A 19,962-nucleotide genomic window follows, 5' to 3' on the forward strand; every position below is an offset into this window, starting at 1 on the left:
TCTCAGAGACCTCAGTATAGACTAAATGTAAATGAAAGCCGTAATTTCTGTAGTAGATAATTGAGGATGGGTTTCCATATTGCAGTAAATCACATTACTTACATGACTCTCCATCCAGGCTCAACAGTTTACAAACCAGCTGCTCAAACTCCGTCCCCACAGTTGCTCCTGTCACTCCGGCTGCCATGGTCAAATGGTAATGCCACGTATCCTATAAAATACCCGATATATTAACAATAATTGCCTGTGTTTCATTCTATCTATCTATCTATCTCCTATCTATCTATCCATCTATCTATCTATCTATCTATCTATCTCCTATCTATCTATCTATCTATCTATCTCCTATCTATCTATCTATCTATCTATCTCCTATCTATCTATCTATCTATCTATCTATCTATCTTCTATCTATCTATCTATCTATCTATCTATCTATCCTTCTATCTATCTATCTATCTATCTCCTATCTATCTATCTATCTATCTATCTATCTATCCTTCTATCTATCTATCTATCTATCTATCTATCTATCTATCCTTCTATCTATCTATTATCTATCTATCTATCTATCTATCTATCTATCTCCTATCTATCTATCTATCTATCTATCTATCTATCTATCTATCTATCTCCTATCTATCTACTCTATCTATCTATCTATCTATCTATCTCCTATCTATCTATCTATCTATCTATCTATCTATCTATCTCCTATCTATCTATCTCCTATCTATCTATCTATCTATCTATCTATCTATCTATCTATCTATCTATCTATCTATCCTTCTATCTATCTATCTATCTATCTATCTATCTATCTATCTATCTATCTATCTATCCTTCTGTCTATCTATCTATCTATCTATCTATCTATCTATCTATCTATCTATCTATCTATCTATCCTTCTGTCTATCTATCTATCTATCTATCTATCTATCTATCTATCTATCTATCTATCTATCTATCTATCTATCCTTCTGTCTATCTATCTATCTATCTATCTATCTATCTATCTATCTATCTATCCTTCTGTCTATCTATCTATCTATCTATCTATCTATCTATCTCCTATCTATCTATTATCTATCTATCTATCTATCTATCTATCCTAAGTCGATCCCTCAGTACACTCAATCACAAGCCAATACATCACAGCAGCTGAGAATCTCTACAATGTAACACTGGGAGTCATGCGTACTTTCTCGTGTTTTGATCCAATGAGGAGGTAAGTGGGGTCTTGTTCTTTGGGGTGGATGACAATGGTATAATGTGTGGATAACAAGCTGCGTCCACTGGTTTCATAGTCCTCATCGGAGTCGCAGGATCGGTCTACTTCCTCCACTTTTGCTTCCCAGAGCTTAATTTGTCCCAGGGGAAACTACACAAAGAAAAGAAAAACCAAAAACAATCACCAGTGATTTATATGTGCAGGTCAGAGGAGCTTGAGAAGTGTCATTAAACTAGTCAGTAGAACAAAGGGGCCATGGTGGTCTTCTGAATGCTATGCCCTTAACTCTCAATGGCTTCCCTTGGAGAGATGCCTATGGCTGTAGATAGTGTATTTAAGGGGAGCAGCTGTGATAGGTGCAGCAGTAGCAGTCACTACCAGGCCCTGGACCTTGAGGGGCCCCCAAAGGATCCCATAGTACATAAAATATACCACTTTCCTAAATGACACAAGGTGGTCAGGGACCCTATTCAGATTTTGCATTGATTCCCAAGGACTGCACGTTACGCCTCTGCCCTTAAGAGATTGACTGGACTCTTTTATACACGGCATTGGCGGGGTCTTATTGCATTTGTTGTGTATCTAAATTGTACAGTTTCTTTGGCACTATATGTTAGAAAAGGTAAAAAAATATGTAACGTCTTCTTGGGAGAGCTGGCTGCAAAAATAAAGCCACCTGCCCAACTCTCCAGTGTTATGAGCACACTATGTCATGTGAGCGGTCAGAGAAGATGAGGCTCCCTCCATCACCTAGTGGAGTCCCCTCCACATTGTCCGGCCATTAGACACTGTGCAGATGCAAATTACCATTCTTTAAACAAAAAATACATAGAATTTTGCCTATAGCGCCACCTGTTGGAAGACAGCAGTGTCATCCAGTTTTGGAAGACTTCATCAGTGCAGAGCAGAGCACTGGTCTGGTTGGGTGACAGGCCTTTTGGGGATCTGGAGGATTCTGTAAACCCATATGGAAAGGGCCACGCAGAACAGCTTCCTTTGCAAAAAGAAGAAAGTTGGAAGGCAACAGTGTTATAAGTCAGTGCCCTACCCTTAAAACAGGCCTGCACACACGACTAGGATGTAAGCCAAACCAAACACCTCTCTGAGCAGAGTAGAGAACTGGTTTAGTTGGGTAAGAGACCTTTGCAGGGATCTCAAGGGCACTGGTTCTTCTTAAGTAGAGTAATATGTATGTGCCATGCAATGCTTCTGGATAAAATATATGCAAAGTACTGTAGCCTTCTTTCCAAAATGAGAAAGCCTTTCAGCACCCTGTTTGAAGGCAACAGTTCAGACAAGAGAGTCAACGAAACAGGCCTAGGATGCCAGCCAAACCAGACACGCATCTTCAGACAACTATTTCAGGGCTATCATACGGATGCCCATCTCTATGATGAAGTGTAACCATAGTTAGAATCATTGTTAACCTCTACCTATATTTTGCAGGTAAATAAATCGTGCAGACACTAAAACCATTCTACTTTGTGCAGTGGTGACCGCGAGTTGCATACGACAAAGCGCACATTGTAGACTGCTGCCGTGACTCTTGAAATTTGGAAAATAGCAAGACAATAAGTTACAATGTAGCCCTAAGCTAAAAAAAACAATAACAGCAGTGTGTGCCAACATGCACCGTGCGGGGACACTGCAGTGGAAGGTTCTTCTTCATGACAATCTGGTCACCGATTCATCCGGCTCACCTTCTCCTCCTGACTGCGGAAATAATACAGGGTTTTTCCCACCAGCGTACACCAAACTCTTTTAGAATATCCATGTTTAACCTGAAAATAGAACGATATTGTAAAAAGTCATTATATCCAATACGATACATCTTTTCCAAATCTTACATTGTTGCATCACAGATAACTTCTTCAGATTGGAGATGCTACAGTGGCGGGAACCTGATGGACCACGTTATAATGTATAGAGTCCGTAGGTTTCTGTGGGTAACCGCTTTTTAAGTGAATAGTGTTTCCTCAAGCAGACCCAAATCCTAGTGTGACCCTAGTGAATACGCATCATCTTCCCCCTGTAGGTATTTTGAGTTGACATACTATATCCTCACCTTTGTTAGTAGCCCCTTTACTGTCGGCTTCACATCTGGCTGTGTGAAGAGCACGCTGGCCGCCTGGACTCGAAGGACATTCTGCAAGACTCTGACCCATTCATCCAAGATATTAGGAGAGTCTGCTGTCAGGTAATACGTCCGCTTCTCTGTCACCAACTACATAAGGAAGGTTCATGAAATATACAATGTGGTTATGAGTATTTCGATTTCTTAGCAATATTACTATTATAAGGCTACTAAAGCAATTAGAAAGTCACAAGTACCTCAATCTAACCAAATAAATTAAGTAAAGGTCAACTGGAAAGTCAAAAGAAAGCTTCTCATGTCGACAAGGCACCCATAAGGCAACAGAAACAAGCTGTGCTGCATATGAGAATACACACTGAGATTCGTAACAGTGTGATGAAACAAGGCCAAACAAAATAACCATTAAAATCAATTTTTTTCTCGATCACACGTAGGAATAGCCTTAAGAAAGGCTATTCTTCTCCTACCTTTAGATGTCTTCTCCGCGCCACCGTTCGGAAGAAATCCTGTTTTTTTGTTGGTATGCAAATGAGTTCTCTCACAGCGCTGGGGGCGGTCCACAGCGCTCAAACAGCACTGGGGGCGTCCCCAATGCTGCGAGAGAAATCTCATGCACCACATCCATCTTCTTCAGGAGCGGCCTCTCTGCACGTCTTCTTCCGGAGATGGGTTCAAACTTCTAGGCTTCAGGCAGAGCTGACTGCACTTGCCCACAGGCAACAAGAAAATGGCCACTTACTGTGTAAGCGGCCATTTTTCAGAGAGGGCGTTTCTGAAGAAGATGGAAGCGGTGCTGGAGATTTCTCTTGCAGCATTGGGGACGCCCCCAGTGCTGTTTGAGTGCTGAGGACCGCCCTCAGTGCTGCGAGAAAACTCATTTGCATACTGACAAAAAACGGGATTTCTACCGAACGCCAGCACAGAGAAGACATCTAAAGGTAGGAGAAGAATAGCCTTTCTTAAGGCTATTCCTACGTGTGATTGACAAAAAATTAGATTTTAATGGAAGAATGAACAAAATGTAGCTGCTTTCTGCCTAAGAAACATCTTTAAAGTTTCTGCCACTTGGTGCCTCCCTTTAGCAAATTTGCAGTTCACTTCCTGTTGCTTGGCATGGTCCAATCAATAGTACCATCCAAAAGCAAGACGTCTTCACAGTGTAGGGGGAGATTCTGTTCTGTCTCCACACAGTGAATGGAGAGAGGAGGGACTGATTCTCCTCACAAAGTGCTTGCTCTGTGCAAAGGACTGAACATTTTCCAAATCTGACACCTTACAATGTCAGAAAAATATTTTGTGTACTTGTATTTACTTCTGGCTGCTTGTATGGTTACAGATGGGATATTATTCAAATACAGAAAGCAGGTTGTTGGTTTTTTTTCCTGTGTATTATCTGCATGCCTGCATGTATTTGCCCTATATTTGCAGTTCAAGGTTCCTAGTTCTCCTATATTATAGTCACTTGGGCTTTTCTCAGTTAGTTGATATTGTACAGTTACTCCTGGTAGAATTACATATAAAGAAACCTGTAGTATCAGTAATGGATAGGGGAGGAGTCAGACTGCACCTTATTGTATTCTTCCACAGCCTCAAAGACAAATGCAAAATGCGCTACAGCCATAATGTGGTTATTATCAGCATAATAACTGATAGGACCTCATGTATGAAGGCTTATACAGTCATAGAACAGGCTGACCAGCAAGACCCTGCACACATTTCAACTTTTCATGAAATCTCAGGTGTCCCTTAAGGAAATGTTTTCCCAAAAGAAGAATATTGTTGACATGTACAGTGTTGGCCAAAAGTATTGGCACCCCTGCAATTCTGTCAGATAATACTCATGTTCTTCCAGAAAATTATTGCAATCACAAATTCTTTGGTGTTATTATCTTCATTTAATTTGTCTTCAATGGAAAACCACAAAAAGAATTGTCAAAAAACCAAATTGGATATAATTCACAGGAAACATAAAAGTATTGGCACTGTTTGAAAAATCATTTGATGCTTCTCTAATTTGTGTCATTAACAGCACCTGTTACTTACCTGGGGCACATAACAGGTGGTGGCAATAACTAAATCACACTTGCAGCCAGTCATGATTTTACTTTTTTTCATTCTCTTTTGTGTTTTTTCATTGCAAGCAAAATAAATGAAGATATTGCCAAAGAGTTTGTGCTTGTAATCATTATCTGGAAGACAACGAGGATTATCTGACAGAATTGCAGGGGGGCCAATACTTTTGGCCAACACTGTAGATAGAAAACCGAGAATCAAAAAGGGACAAAAGTTAAGTAAAAAGCAATATTTGTAGGTTAGATACTTATGACATCGATTGTCTGATGGGAATTCCATCCCCGGGGAGATTAGAGAGCTAGAGAAGTGAATTCATTATCGGCGATTATTACATTACCTGCACGGTCTGCTTCCCGTCACTTCGCACTATGTGACTGGAGGAATTTAATTCAATCTGACCCTGGGGCTTTCGTATGACATCACTCTGCGGGGAGAAGTGCAAGGATCTCAGAGGAGGATTTATGAGAGTTTAAAACAAAAGTATAAACCATTGTCCGTGAAAAGTTCTGAACGTTACAAATCCAGAGATTAGATCTCTAGCACAACATAACATGTGCCGCATTATATACATAACTCACTTTACAAACCGCTGCACAAGCCGTAGCATAAAAACGCACAAGCAGAGATGTCAGCCTGCTCGGGGTGATTCAAAAATCGGATTTCAGGGCAAAAGTGGGTGTGGTCTTTTCAAGGGGCGTGGCCTTTATAAAAGGGCGCATCTAGATATACTTAGATCCCGTATAATATTGAATCCCCTATTGTTACCGGTTCAATAAAATAAACAATTGCACCATTTTCATTGACGTTATTTAGCAATCACATTAAACATTGTATTGCTGCCTGCATCAAAATCCGGTCCAAAAACCGTCGTGTGAACCCGGCATAAGTGGTCACTGCAAGGAGGTGATGTCACAGTTCATTGAATACTATTGAGCCAGGTGAAAGGGAAGGGTGTGAGGGGTCCGAAAACTGCGAGACTCTGAGGAACATGTGTGTGAATACTGCTTTAGGCAAAAGCCACTTGTAGCGGACCGCAGCAAAAAAGCACTATGGGAAAAAATGAGGCGGCAACGTATCGTGGTACGCCTGCAGAAAGTTTGTAGAGTTTTCATCTGAGGACTTTCTGATTGCATTATCCACTTTGCAAGTAATGTAAAATGCTGCATTTTTTCAATGCAGGGCCCTGACCATAGGCCGGGGCCCCACGGGCCGGAAACACTGCGATTTGTCTGCAGCAGAAACGCCAAGGGAAAAATTGAGGCGTTATACGGCAATAGAAAAGTGGATGGGATTCCATGCCCACTTTGCGTTAAAATCCGCAGCGTGAATACTTTGTGATTTCCAAAACCGGCACAGTTTTGGAAATCGCAGCATGTCAATTATATCTACGGAAGCATAGGCGACTTTCTTGTAGAGATATAATTGTAACAGAAAGTCTGCGGAGGAAAACTCAGCGAACTTTCTGTTCAAAGCGCTCCCGCTGCGGTTTTTCACACAGTGGTAAAGCGTCCTGTGGGGCCTTAGCCTAGAGGAACATATCGTTCTCATATATTACATCACATCTATTAGATACATATTATATTAGATACATATTATATATTATATTCGATACATATTAGATACATATTAGATACATATTATATTAGATACATAATACATATTATATATTATATTAGATACATATTAGATACATATTATATATTATATTAGATACATATTATATTCCATACATATTAGATACATATTATATATTATATTACATATTACAGGTATATTAGATACATAATACATATATTAGATACATATTATATATTATATTAGATACATATTAGATACATATTACATATTATATTAGATACATATTAGATAGAGATGAGCGAACACTAAAATGTTCGAGGTTCGAAATTCGATTCGAACAGCCGCTCACTGTTCGAGCGTTCGAATGGGTTTCGAACCCCATTATAGTCTATGGGGAACATAAACTCGTTAAGGGGGAAACCCAAATTCGTGTCTGGAGGGTCACCAAGTCCACTATGACACCCCAGGAAATGATACCAACACCCTGGAATGACACTGGGACAGCAGGGGAAGCATGTCTGGGGGCATAAAAGTCACTTTATTTCATGGAAATCCCTGTCAGTTTGCGATTTTCGCAAGCTAACTTTTCCCCATAGAAATGCATTGGCCAGTGCTGATTGGCCAGAGTACGGAACTCGACCAATCAGCGCTGGCTCTGCTGGAGGAGGCGGAGTCTAAGATAGCTCCACACCAGTCTCCATTCAGGTCCGACCTTAGACTCCGCCTCCTCCGGCAGAGCCAGCGCTGATTGGCCGAAGGCTGGCCAATGCATTCCTATGCGAATGCAGACTTAGCAGTGCTGAGTCAGTTTTGCTCAACTACACATCTGATGCACACTCGGCACTGCTACATCAGATGTAGCAATCTGATGTAGCAGAGCCGAGGGTGCACTAGAACCCCTGTGCAAACTCAGTTCACGCTAATAGAATGCATTGGCCAGCGCTGATTGGCCAATGCATTCTATTAGCCCGATGAAGTAGAGCTGAATGTGTGTGCTAAGCACACACATTCAGCACTGCTTCATCACGCCAATACAATGCATTAGCCAGTGCTGATTGGCCAGAGTACGGAATTCGGCCAATCAGCGCTGGCCAATGCATTCTATTAGCCCGATGAAGTAGAGCTGAATGTGTGTGCTAAGCACACACATTCAGCACTGCTTCATCACGCCAATACAATGCATTAGCCAGTGCTGATTGGCCAGAGTACGGAATTCGGCCAATCAGCGCTGGCTCTGCTGGAGGAGGCGGAGTCTAAGATCGCTCCACACCAGTCTCCATTCAGGTCCGACCTTAGACTCCGCCTCCTCCGGCAGAGCCAGCGCTGATTGGCCGAAGGCTGGCCAATGCATTCCTATGCGAATGCAGACTTAGCAGTGCTGAGTCAGTTTTGCTCAACTACACATCTGATGCACACTCGGCACTGCTACATCAGATGTAGCAATCTGATGTAGCAGAGCCGAGGGTGCACTAGAACCCCTGTGCAAACTCAGTTCACGCTAATAGAATGCATTGGCCAGCGCTGATTGGCCAATGCATTCTATTAGCCCGATGAAGTAGAGCTGAATGTGTGTGCTTAGCACACACATTCAGCTCTACTTCATCAGGCTAATAGAATACATTGGCCAATCAGCGCTGGCCAATGCATTCTATTAGCTTGATGAAGCAGAGTGTGCACAAGGGTTCAAGCGCACCCTCGGCTCTGATGTAGCAGAGCTGAGGGTGCACAAGGGTTCAAGTGCACCCTCGGCTCTCCTACATCAGAGCCGAGGGTGCGCTTGAACCCTTGTGCAGCCTCAGCTCTGCTACATCAGAGCCGAGGGTGCGCTTGAACCCTTGTGCACACTCTGCTTCATCAAGCTAATAGAATGCATTGGCCAGCGCTGATTGGCCAGAGTACGGAACTCGACCAATCAGCGCTGGCTCTGCTGGAGGAGGCGGAGTCTAAGATCGCTCCACACCAGTCTCCATTCAGGTCCGACATTAGACTCCGCCTCCTCCAGCAGAGCCAGCGCTGATTGACCGAATTCCGTACTCTGGCCAATCAGCACTGGCTAATGCATTGTATTGGCGTGATGAAGCAGTGCTGAATGTGTGTGCTTAGCACACACATTCAGCTCTACTTCATCGGGCTAATAGAATGCATTGGCCAATCAGCGCTGGCCAATGCATTCTATTAGCGTGAACTGAGTTTGCACAGGGGTTCTAGTGCACCCTCGGCTCTGCTACATCAGATTGCTACATCTGATGTAGCAGTGCCGAGTGTGCATCAGATGTGTAGTTGAGCAAAACTGACTCAGCACTGCTAAGTCTGCATTCGCATAGGAATGCATTGGCCAGCCTTCGGCCAATCAGCGCTGGCTCTGCCGGAGGAGGCGGAGTCTAAGGTCGGACCTGAATGGAGACTGGTGTGGAGCGATCTTAGACTCCGCCTCCTCCAGCAGAGCCAGCGCTGATTGGTCGAGTTCCGTACTCTGGCCAATCAGCGCTGGCCAATGCATTCTATTAGCCCGATGAAGTAGAGCTGAATGTGTGTGCTTAGCACACACATTCAGCTCTACTTCATCAGGCTAATAGAATACATTGGCCAATCAGCGCTGGCCAATGCATTCTATTAGCTTGATGAAGCAGAGTGTGCACAAGGGTTCAAGCGCACCCTCGGCTCTGATGTAGCAGAGCTGAGGGTGCACAAGGGTTCAAGTGCACCCTCGGCTCTCCTACATCAGAGCCGAGGGTGCGCTTGAACCCTTGTGCAGCCTCGGCTCTGCTACATCAGAGCCGAGGGTGCGCTTGAACCCTTGTGCACACTCTGCTTCATCAAGCTAATAGAATGCATTGGCCAGCACTGATTGGCCAGAGTACGGAATTCGGCCAATCAGCGCTGGCCAATGCATCCCTATGGGAAAAAGTTTATCTCACAAAAATCACAATTACACACCCGATAGAGCCCCAAAAAGTTATTTTTAATAACATTCCCCCCTAAATAAAGGTTATCCCTAGCTATCCCTGTCTCATAGTCACAAAGTTCACATTCTCATATGACCCGGATTTGAAATCCACTATTCGTCTAAAATGGAGGTCACCTGATTTCGGCAGCCAATGACTTTTTCCAATTTTTTTCAATGCCCCCGGTGTCGTAGTTCCTGTCCCACCTCCCCTGCGCTGTTATTGGTGCAAAAAAGGCGCCAGGGAAGGTGGGAGGGGAATCGAATTTTGGCGCACTTTACCACGTGGTGTTCGATTCGATTCGAACATGGCGAACACCCTGATATCCGATCGAACATGTGTTCGATAGAACACTGTTCGCTCATCTCTAATATTAGATACATATTACATATTATATTACATATTATATTTGTGCTAAAGCATATAAAAATGTTATATTGATTTCATAGATATTTAAAAAAATAGATAAAATAATCTGTCCGATTGTCCGATAGATCGCCACTTACTGGAGATTTGTAGTACAGCAGTTCACCACCTTTAAGGACAAACCATCTTCTCTTCCAGGTTTTTAATTTTCCTCCCATTTTTAACAAATATCCAGATTTCTCCAAAAGTTCCTAAAATGTATCATAATCATTACATTAAGTAAAAAAGATTCTACTTCAATGTGGATTACTTGACCCCGTGCAATAATAATGGGGGGAAAAAAACTAAAAAATTATGCAACATACATTGTCAAGCTGAGGACTGAAAATTCATGCAAATTATGTGCAAAATCTTCTCTTTGAGGCTAAGGCCTTAGGTAGACCACCCTGTGTGCAGCCCGAGGCCCTTCTGAGGGGGTTCTGATATTTATAGAGCAGGTCCCATTCTGCTCCGTGAAAATGGATCGGAACGGAACCCTCCCATTGAAATCAATAGAGGACGCAAGGCACTTGGATGGCAAACCACCCTCAGCTGGCGCACTCAGTTGTGTCCATGAGAACTAAGGTTAGGTTCACATCTGCGTGGGAGTCTCCCGCCACAGAATCCGCCGAAAATCAGCAGAAAAAAATGGTGGTAGTTGAAGGACACTAGGCAGACCCCAATCAATGGGGTCCGTGAGTGTCTGCAAGTAACCTCTGTTTTAGCGGACAGGCTTTCCATCGTACAAGTCCCCGGTGGAGCTGGCAGACTGAGAGTCCCGCATCCCCTTGTCCTTTCCTTAGGCTTCTGATTGGTCACAGCAGACATGGCCACCAAGGACTTCCGCTAAAACAAGGCACCAGAGCAATAGGACTGGACCGTGGTGGGAGACACCAGAGCACCATTTTGTTTTTTTCCCCTTCCCCAGCCTCATATCAAAAAAGTCGTTATCCTGGACAACCCCTTTAAGACTGGTGTAGCAGGCAAGGCCCGTCTTAATAAATCCCATTCACTCCATAAATGTCTTGTCTGCTTTATTCGGCCACATACCAGAAATCTATAGGGGTTTCCGTCCATTTGGATGACGGACTATCGGGATAACTTATACATGAACAGAAGCTTGGGCAGTCTCCAGTTAACCCTTAATACTTTAATGCCCATGCTGTGATTTCATAGAGTCCTGCAAACCACAGGGGGCAGCACAGAGCCAAGTATAAGCCAGACAAGATAGTCTGATAACAACCAGATGATCCTTAGGCCATTCAAGTTCAGGATTCCTCCCAAGGACTTTACAGTCTGTAGCAGATGCGAATACTCTGATATACTTATATAGGAATGTGAACTACTGCAACAAAGAAGCTGCGTTTCTGCAACGTGGGGCCTCAGCCTAAATCTACTTGTTTATCAGTGATAGTCCAAAGCTTGTGACAACCATAAATCTTAAAGGATTTGTTTACTTAAAGGATTTTCCATCTCCAAATGCATTTTTGATACTAATGACCTATCCACAGGTCCATCTGTATCTGATTTGTAGGGGTCCGGTGCTTGGACCCTGCACAGATTTGCTAACTTTTCTGCCTCCAGATGCCAGAAGCTACAGTAGTCGATGGGCAGCAAAAGCAGTCTGGTCCTAGTGAAGTAATAGCAGAGATGCTGTAATTCCCCAGCACCACCACTATACCATGGTTGGAGCTGTAGCCCTGGTCCTGTTACTTGAAAGGGGCAGATCGATAACTTCTGCTCCCCGTCCACTGCTGTATCTTCTGGCCCCCGGAGACTGTAGTCCCTTGCCAAACATCCCTGGATCCACAGTAATCCGCTTTGATCGTTTGTAATCAGTGCGGAAACAATGTAGCGAATGATCAAATTCCCTGCAGCACCCCCACAGGTGAAATTAAGCATTACACATTGTCCATTATAGTCAGTAGCCTCTCTGCAGAACATGAATATGTCAGCACTTTGTATCAATATACAATTATATTAAATCGACCAATATAAGGTACTGGTTATTATTACTCTAGAAATTGAAAGACGTGGCCATGACCCCAATGGTTATACAATACAAACTATTATCCCAATATGACTTTGGTGATGTTAATAATTCCCGACATCTGCTGGAAAATATTCTGATTAGAAGCAGTCGATGCGCATTGTGATCCATGTGGCTTACATTTTTGCCATTGTCACTTGATGAGGAACAGGTTTTTGGAAGCTTCTGTTCTGGTTCTGAGAATTCACTGTCAATGGAATAAGCGTCGGGAGGGATGGCGTAGTCACTGTCTGACGTCATGGAGGAGAAGGAGATGCCTGGAGAGAAGACGAGGAGATGTCCATGTTATGGATCCATAAGACCAAATACAAAACCGTTTCGTATGACAGTGGTTTGTACCCTAGAGACCTCTGTGATATGTTACTAGCATTTGCCATCACTTACTGATTTGTGGTGGTCCGACTGATGGTGCCTCCGATTACTAAACGTAGAGCCAACATAGCCAGCTTTACCTATCAGTACTAGGTTTGGAGAGATGTCTATAAGTTGAATCCATGGACCAACTTAAGTTAGTCTGGATTTACACCTGCGTTCCTTGCCCGTTCGGGTTTTCCATTCATCATTCTGCTTGAACAATGCAATCAGGCCACATTTTTCAGGTGGAAACCACATGGACCCCATTATAATGTAAGCGGATTGGTTTCTGTTTTTCAGGTCCCGAAGAACCGAAACCCGAACGCAGGTGTGGACCGTATGTCATATGTTGACCACACGGCGTGTCTTAACATTAGATAGTAGGACAACCCCTTTAATACAATACACACCTCCTCTAACCTTTGTTTCAGAATGCAAAGCCTTTTGCAACATGATAACATCACTATGCGGTATTACCAACTTTCAATGTAACGGTAGATCTTGTTGGATCCCCAAAGGCAAGATCCATCATTGTACCTTCTATTCCTACACCTTGTTTATTTATTAGTGGTGCGTGGTGGTGAAATGCTCCCCGTAATGGCGTCTATATTTGTAGAATAAGAGGATATTATAGCGAAACAGAGATACTGCTACAAAGTTTTTGCATGTCCGTTTTTAGCTGTTCTAAAGAAACGAAACACAAAGAACAGAGCAGGGAGCAGACAGCGTTGTTCTCCATGTAGAGACAAAATTAGGTCATTGCAGATTAGCTGCCATGCAAGTGAATAGGAGCTGAACTGCAATAACCTACTTTGACCACTACACACAGAACGGTGCTGTCTGCTTCCTGCTCAATTCTCTTTGCATCAGATGTTGAGAACAGCTGATCGGTGGGGGTGCAGTCTTGTTTTTCTAACCCTGCCCAACCCCTTCCTACTGTTGGGTCACTGATGGAGATCATAGACCAAATATCTTCACGAGCACATTGTGTGATGGAGAATATATCAAGTCCTTTCACTTTATTAGTAACGTTTTTCCAGCTGGTGTCCATTTACGTCTCAAAACCAGGAATAAAACATCTGTTCCAAATACTGAATCTGAACACATACGTTCCAGGACTCGGTTCCAAGTTTGTGCTCCTTATGAGAGCCAGATGTGGCATTGATAAAGCTGATGGATAATAAGTCTCCTTATGTTATTACTATGTTATGTAACCAACTACTGTCTGCCCCGACTGCGCTGCCCAAGAGCTCTGCAAAGAGGACAGGTAATTACCAATATTTGCATTGTTCCCAGGAATCACTGCCTGCAAGACTCCATCAGCTGCATCTCCTCAATGTGAACTATTACCCCCAATAGATGAGTGAGATCCCAAATAATCTATTATTAGTATACGGCACTCCTCCCACTTAATTTATGTGCATTGATGGATGCCCTTTTGGGACCTTCCCACGGCCTAGGGGGAGTAGTTGTGTTCCCTTTAGGTCCCCTGTTCCCGCTTTGCTTCTCTCCAGGTGGGTGCACCTAGGTGAAGGCTCCTGGTATTACACATGGGTGATAGACAGGAGCAAGTTGGGTCTTCCTTCCTTTGGCGTTAGGAGACCGTAGTCCCCAACCGTCTTAGAGCCTTATGGCTTAGAGGGTTGGGGAGGCTGGGGGTCCTTCTCTTTTAAGGAATGTGATGCCCTTTTGGAACCCCCCTGAGGTGGCCATATAGGTTACCTCCTCTTCTGCAACTTTGGAGCCCCTATGTAGAAGTCAGGAGGAAGCGGTACCCCAATCCTCTTAGGGCCTTCTGGCTTTGGTGAATCGGGGAACTGGTTTGTGAAGGCCTCTCTCTTTTCAGAGTTGCAATGCACCCTTGTACACTTTTTTGTGTGGCATCCCCTCACTGTTATGCACAAGGGTGATATATAAAAAAATAACTGCAGGTTTTACTATGCAAATTGAAAAGGATAGTCACTTTATATGTATATTATATGTATATATGAGTATTAGGAGGGGAGCAATATCAAAACTCGGGCAGTTTCTAGATCTGTCAAAGAGCAGAAATCTGAAAATGAGGGAGCACTGTATCCGGACCCCATTGATGGGAGACCACAGGACTGGAGATAGTGAACCCCAACAAAGATACATTATAATTAGAGATGAGAGAGTAGTATTCGATCGAGTACTTGTTCGAATACTATCGCTATTTGCAGTAAAGATTCGATTCAGAACCAGCATTGATTGGCCGAATGCTATACACTGTATAGCATTCGGCAAATCAACGCTGGTTCTGCAGCAGGCTCGTCCTTACTAATCAGGAGAGCTGGCAGCTTGCTGTTACGAGGGAGCTTACTTTTTCTCATAGGAATGCATTGACCAGCATTGATTGGCCAGTGTACAGAATTCGGCCAATCAACGCTGGTTCTGCCGGAGGCTCGTCTGTGAGGAGGCGGAGTCTAAGATCGAACCACAGCAGTCTCCATTGTGGTCCGATCTTAGACTCCGCCTCCTCACAGAACCAGCAGAACCAGCGTTGATTGGCCGAATGCTGTACACTGGCCAATCAACGCTGGTCAATGCATTCCTATGAGAAAAAGTCAGCTCTCGTATCAGCAAGTTGCCAAGCTCTCCTGACTAGCAAGGACGAGCCTGCTGCAGAACCAGCGTTGATTTGCCGATTGCTATACAGTGTATAGCATTCGGCCAATCTATGCTGGTTCTGCAGAACGAGTAAGGGCCAGTTCACATTAGCGCTTGCCTCTCATCCGGAAGGAGTCCGCAGGAGAACCCCCCCGAATGGAATAGCAGTGCAACTGCAAGCGCTGGACAGTTAAAGCGCTTGGACCCTATAGACTATAATGGGGTCCGTGCGCTTTAACTGCACTTCGCTCCTCCTAAACACTCTCCTCCTGCTACTTGTGGACTTGGTGACTCTCCTTTAGTTGCATAGTGGGCTCCCCTGAAACGAGCATTTTTTCCCATAGACTATAATGGGATTCGATATTCGATCAAGTAGTCGAATATTGAGGCTCTGCTAGAAACAAATATTGAATCTCGGATATTTCACTACTCGCTCATCTCTAATTACTGTATAATGAGGGCAGTCCACCCTGCACTGAGACCTGGATCTACCTGGATCTATGGATATAGGTAGATTTTAGGATATACCTAAAAACACAAAGACCTCAGAAAGGACACAACCTTACATACGTGGCTTGAGATTTTAAAGTGATTATTTGTTGTTGACTTTAATATTTTTAAGAATCTCGGTGCAGGCACTTACCTCTCTTCAATGCCCGGGGGCTTCCTGCTTCACTCTGATTCCTGCAGTCTGACTCAGAAGTCCGAGAACTTGACCGCGAGCTCAACTCCTCCTCAGATCCTGATGAGTCTTCCAAGGGACTAGTGCTGATCTGAGTGGCCTTCTAAAGATATAAGAAGAATTACAATTTAGAAAAATATTTTTTAAAAATATTATAAATGTAGCCCCTATATTTTAAAGTGTTTTCCATTGACAGCCTTAACGTTAGGAATCCAAAACCATGGTGGGACCCCCACTATCAGAAAAGAGTCTAGGAACCACCCAGAAAACCTAGTGGCTGAGCTGCCTGAAGTTTAGCAAGTTAGCCTATGTCTAGATAACGGAGCTGCAGCTGATCAGTAGGAGTCCCATGGGTCTCTCCTTAAACTCACATTGATGGCCTATCTTAAGTGGCCACTAATTTTTAAGACAACTTAGTCTCATTTAATATATCATGAGATTCTGGACCAAAATTGAATGCACTTTATTTAAAAAGTTGCTGTTTTCTGCCTGGAAAACCTCTCTAAGGTTCCTGCCACTAGGTGTCTCCCTTCTAGCTAATTTGCTGTTCACACCCTATTACTAGGGAAGGTCCATCCATAGATACATCAGTCTGTAGATAGGAGCACAGTGAGTGGAGGAGGTGGCCTGTTCTCTCTTCACACAGTGAATGTAGCGGGGAGGGGCTGTTTTTCTCCTTACAGCAGGCACACATAAAAATTCTACATTTTCTACAATGTATAGAGAATATATAATAATGTTTGTACTTCTATATACTTGTGACTAGTTGTTTGTGCTATTGCAGATAGGATAGTAACCAGCTTTCTTTCATTCTGTTCAGATTTCTCTTTTCCTGTGTCAGGGAGGTTTTTAGCTGCATCACAACCTGTATTCGCAGTCCAGTGTCTTTGGTTATTCTTAGATAGTTGTTTGTTATATAACATGTTACTTTATAGTCACTCCTGGAACAATTACATGTACATATGGATAGGGGAGAGGGGCAGACTTTGACAGAAATGCTAAATATTCTGCAGCCATAATGGGACTATTAGCTGCAGGAAAACTGATAGAACATCATGTATGGAGAATTATACAGTCATAGAACAGAGTGACCAGCGAGACCCTGCACATATTTCAACTTTTCATGAAAATTCAGGCACCATTTAAAGATAGTTGAATAGTCCGTCAAAAAAATCCCTTTAATTTACTATAAGATAGTCAAAAATGACTGACTTTGCTAAAAGAGAATCCTTCCATACCCCTTTCAATGTGGTGTAAACGGGTGTGCTTAGGTTCTTGTATATGAGAGATGTGTAGACACCAGATGTGGGACATGATGCTGTTGCGATACCTATAGAAAACAAGTAAAATATATGAAACATAAACATATTAAAAATAATTATACAATTAAAAAAAAGTTTTTCGATTACTCATTACTATTCTTTATTTTTTAATATTTTGATATTTTCTATTAATGTGACTGTCCCCAAGCCCTCAATGGTGCCTATATTGGGGTACAAGGAAGCCCTATGGCTCCAGACAATGGACGCTCTATGACTCTAAGTTCTTGTGTCACCCTATGGTGTCTCCATATGGCATCATATTCAGCCCTAAAAACCACACTTCCCAAGGATCACAGCAGAATTTTTTTCCAAATTAAAGCATGCTGAAGTACAATATATTATAACCCACACACAACCAATAACATATGGACAACAGTTCCAGTTATAGTGTTTAACCAATTCAGCCACATCCATTCCTAACTAATACAAAGGGAGTAACAAACTAACCAATGTCACACCAGGAGAGTAAATAGTAACCAGAAGAAGTATCAGAGCAGAGTTGAAGTCCAAGCCAAAAAGTCAAATCCAAGAGGTCAAAACCAAGTTAGAAGAAGCCAAAGGGGTAAATCAGGAATAATAGCCAGCGGTCAGAACCAGGTCAGTTTAAGAGTTTCTCTTATACTCAGAGACCAAGTACATTAGACAATCCCAGGCAAAGACAAGATCAGCAGGGTTTAATGACCCCACCTATACTTATACACCTATGAATGATCGGGCAGATCTCTAGGTCTTTGCCTTCTGACAGTCTTTGGGTTTGTTTTGTGATGATGGAAACCTTAAGGTGGCGACTGCAAACAGGAGCAAGTATACTGAGATTCCAACAAAACCTCTTCAATGCATTTTATAATAGAAGGAAAAGAGACAAACAAACAAGTCAGTTCCACCCTGAAATATTCCATATACCGCGTTACTTACTCTTCATATTGGGATCCACAGAAACCTCTGACATTCTCATTCCAGACTTAGCAATGGCGTAGATCCGGTTTTCCTATCAGTAAATAATAAACACTGAATGAAAAGGCATTGATTTGATTGAAATTATTATTATTACTAGCTGTTACCCGCGACTTCGTCTGCGGTGATTGTAGCAGTGGGTATATACAGGCGGGGGTAAGGTTTTCGTACTGTGTATAAGGGATGGGATATGAAATGTAACTTTGTGTCTTGTTTTTGCTGTAATTCAGAGAATACGTGAGACTTTTGTGTTGAAGTTACTTTGTATTTGAGCTGCTATATATACGGTGTTGTGAGAAACTTTACATAGTGACTTTGGGACAGAAGTATTTGAAGTTAACCCTTTCCCACCGATGGCATTTTTTGATTTTCGTTTTTGACTCCCCTCCTTCTAAAGCCCATAACTTTTTTATTTCTCCGCTCCCAGAGCCATATGAGGTCTTAATTTTTGCGGGACAAATTTTTCTTCATGATGCCACCATTAATTATTCTATATAATGTACTGGGAAGCAGGGAAAAAATTCAAAATGGGGTGGATTTGAAGAAAAAATGCATTTCTGCGACTTTCTTACAGGCTTTGGTTTTACGGCATTCACTGTGCAACCAAAATGACATGTCCCCTGTATTCTGTGTTTCGTTACGATTCCGGGGATACCAAATTTATATGGTTTTATTTACATTTTGACCCCTTAAAAACAAATCCAAAAGTGTTAAAAAAATTTTTTTTGAAAAGTCGCCATATTCCGACAGCCGTAACTTTTTTATACGTGCGTGTACGGGGATGTATATGGCGTCTTTTTTTGCGGGACCGGGTGTACTTTGTAGTTCTACCATTTTCAGGAAATGTTATTGCTTTGATCACTTTTTATTCAAATTTTTATCAGAATCAAAACAGTGAAAAAACGGCGGTTTGGCACTTTTGACCATTTTTCCCGCTACGGCGTTTACCGAACAGGAAAAATAATTGTATAGCTTTGTAGAGCGGGCGATTTTGGACGTGGGGATACCTAACATGTATGTGTTTCACAGTTTTTAACTACTTTTATATGTGTTCTAGGGAAAGGGGGGTGATTTGAATTTTTAATCCTTTTTTTTTGTTTTTAATATTTTTTTTTACTTTTTTTAAACTTTTTTTTTGCATTTATTAGACTTCCTAGGGGTATTGACATGGGTGGGCGGTGTCGCGGATTGTCAGAGCGATGGGGGTTGGCAAACATGGCTGCTCCGGAGCGTTAAAGAGCGCCTCCTGGAGTATCGTTAAGGTGAGGGGCAAAGTGGTAAAGTATATGTATATGAGATTGTGTGGGGTTAGGGGCGAGGCTGTAGAGGGCAATAGGAATTTTGTGGCTTGCTATGGTCCAAAGTGTGTGAGATTGCAGAGATGGTGGTGTGAGTTTGGGTTTTGTGGGGGTCCTGGCACAAACGTATGTGCGCTATTGTGACGAAAAGTAACCTATTGCGCAATGGGGTGTATTAACTATGTTTGTGGAAAATTTCAGCCAAATCGGTCGAGCGGGTTTTGCGTGATTGACTAACAAACATCCGAACACACAAACCCACAAACATCCAAACTCACAAACTTTCACATTTATAATATTAATAGGATAATGTACTGGGAAGCAGGGAAAAAATTCAGAATGGGAT

The 19,962-nt window shown here is 42.7% G+C and overlaps 1 protein-coding gene across 2 annotated transcripts in view; it reads right to left on the bottom strand.

Annotated features, from left to right (window-relative positions):
• The window catches only part of PLEKHH2 (pleckstrin homology, MyTH4 and FERM domain containing H2), a 98,061-nt gene that overhangs the window by 23,037 nt on the left and 55,062 nt on the right, over positions 1–19,962 (bottom strand). For both annotated transcript variants that reach the window (XM_075267013.1, XM_075267014.1), the window contains 10 exons: positions 18,280–18,352; positions 17,281–17,372; positions 16,004–16,145; positions 12,499–12,635; positions 10,430–10,540; positions 5,738–5,824; positions 3,298–3,456; positions 2,933–3,013; positions 1,203–1,382; positions 103–211 (listed from right to left, as the gene is read on the bottom strand). In XM_075267013.1, the coding sequence (XP_075123114.1) occupies positions 103–211; positions 1,203–1,382; positions 2,933–3,013; positions 3,298–3,456; positions 5,738–5,824; positions 10,430–10,540; positions 12,499–12,635; positions 16,004–16,145; positions 17,281–17,372; positions 18,280–18,352 (1,171 nt within the window). The remainder of the gene's footprint in view (positions 1–102; positions 212–1,202; positions 1,383–2,932; positions 3,014–3,297; positions 3,457–5,737; positions 5,825–10,429; positions 10,541–12,498; positions 12,636–16,003; positions 16,146–17,280; positions 17,373–18,279; positions 18,353–19,962) is intronic.

Source organism: Leptodactylus fuscus, chromosome 3 (assembly GCF_031893055.1).
Source record: "Leptodactylus fuscus isolate aLepFus1 chromosome 3, aLepFus1.hap2, whole genome shotgun sequence".
Classification (NCBI taxonomy): domain Eukaryota; kingdom Metazoa; phylum Chordata; class Amphibia; order Anura; family Leptodactylidae; genus Leptodactylus; species Leptodactylus fuscus.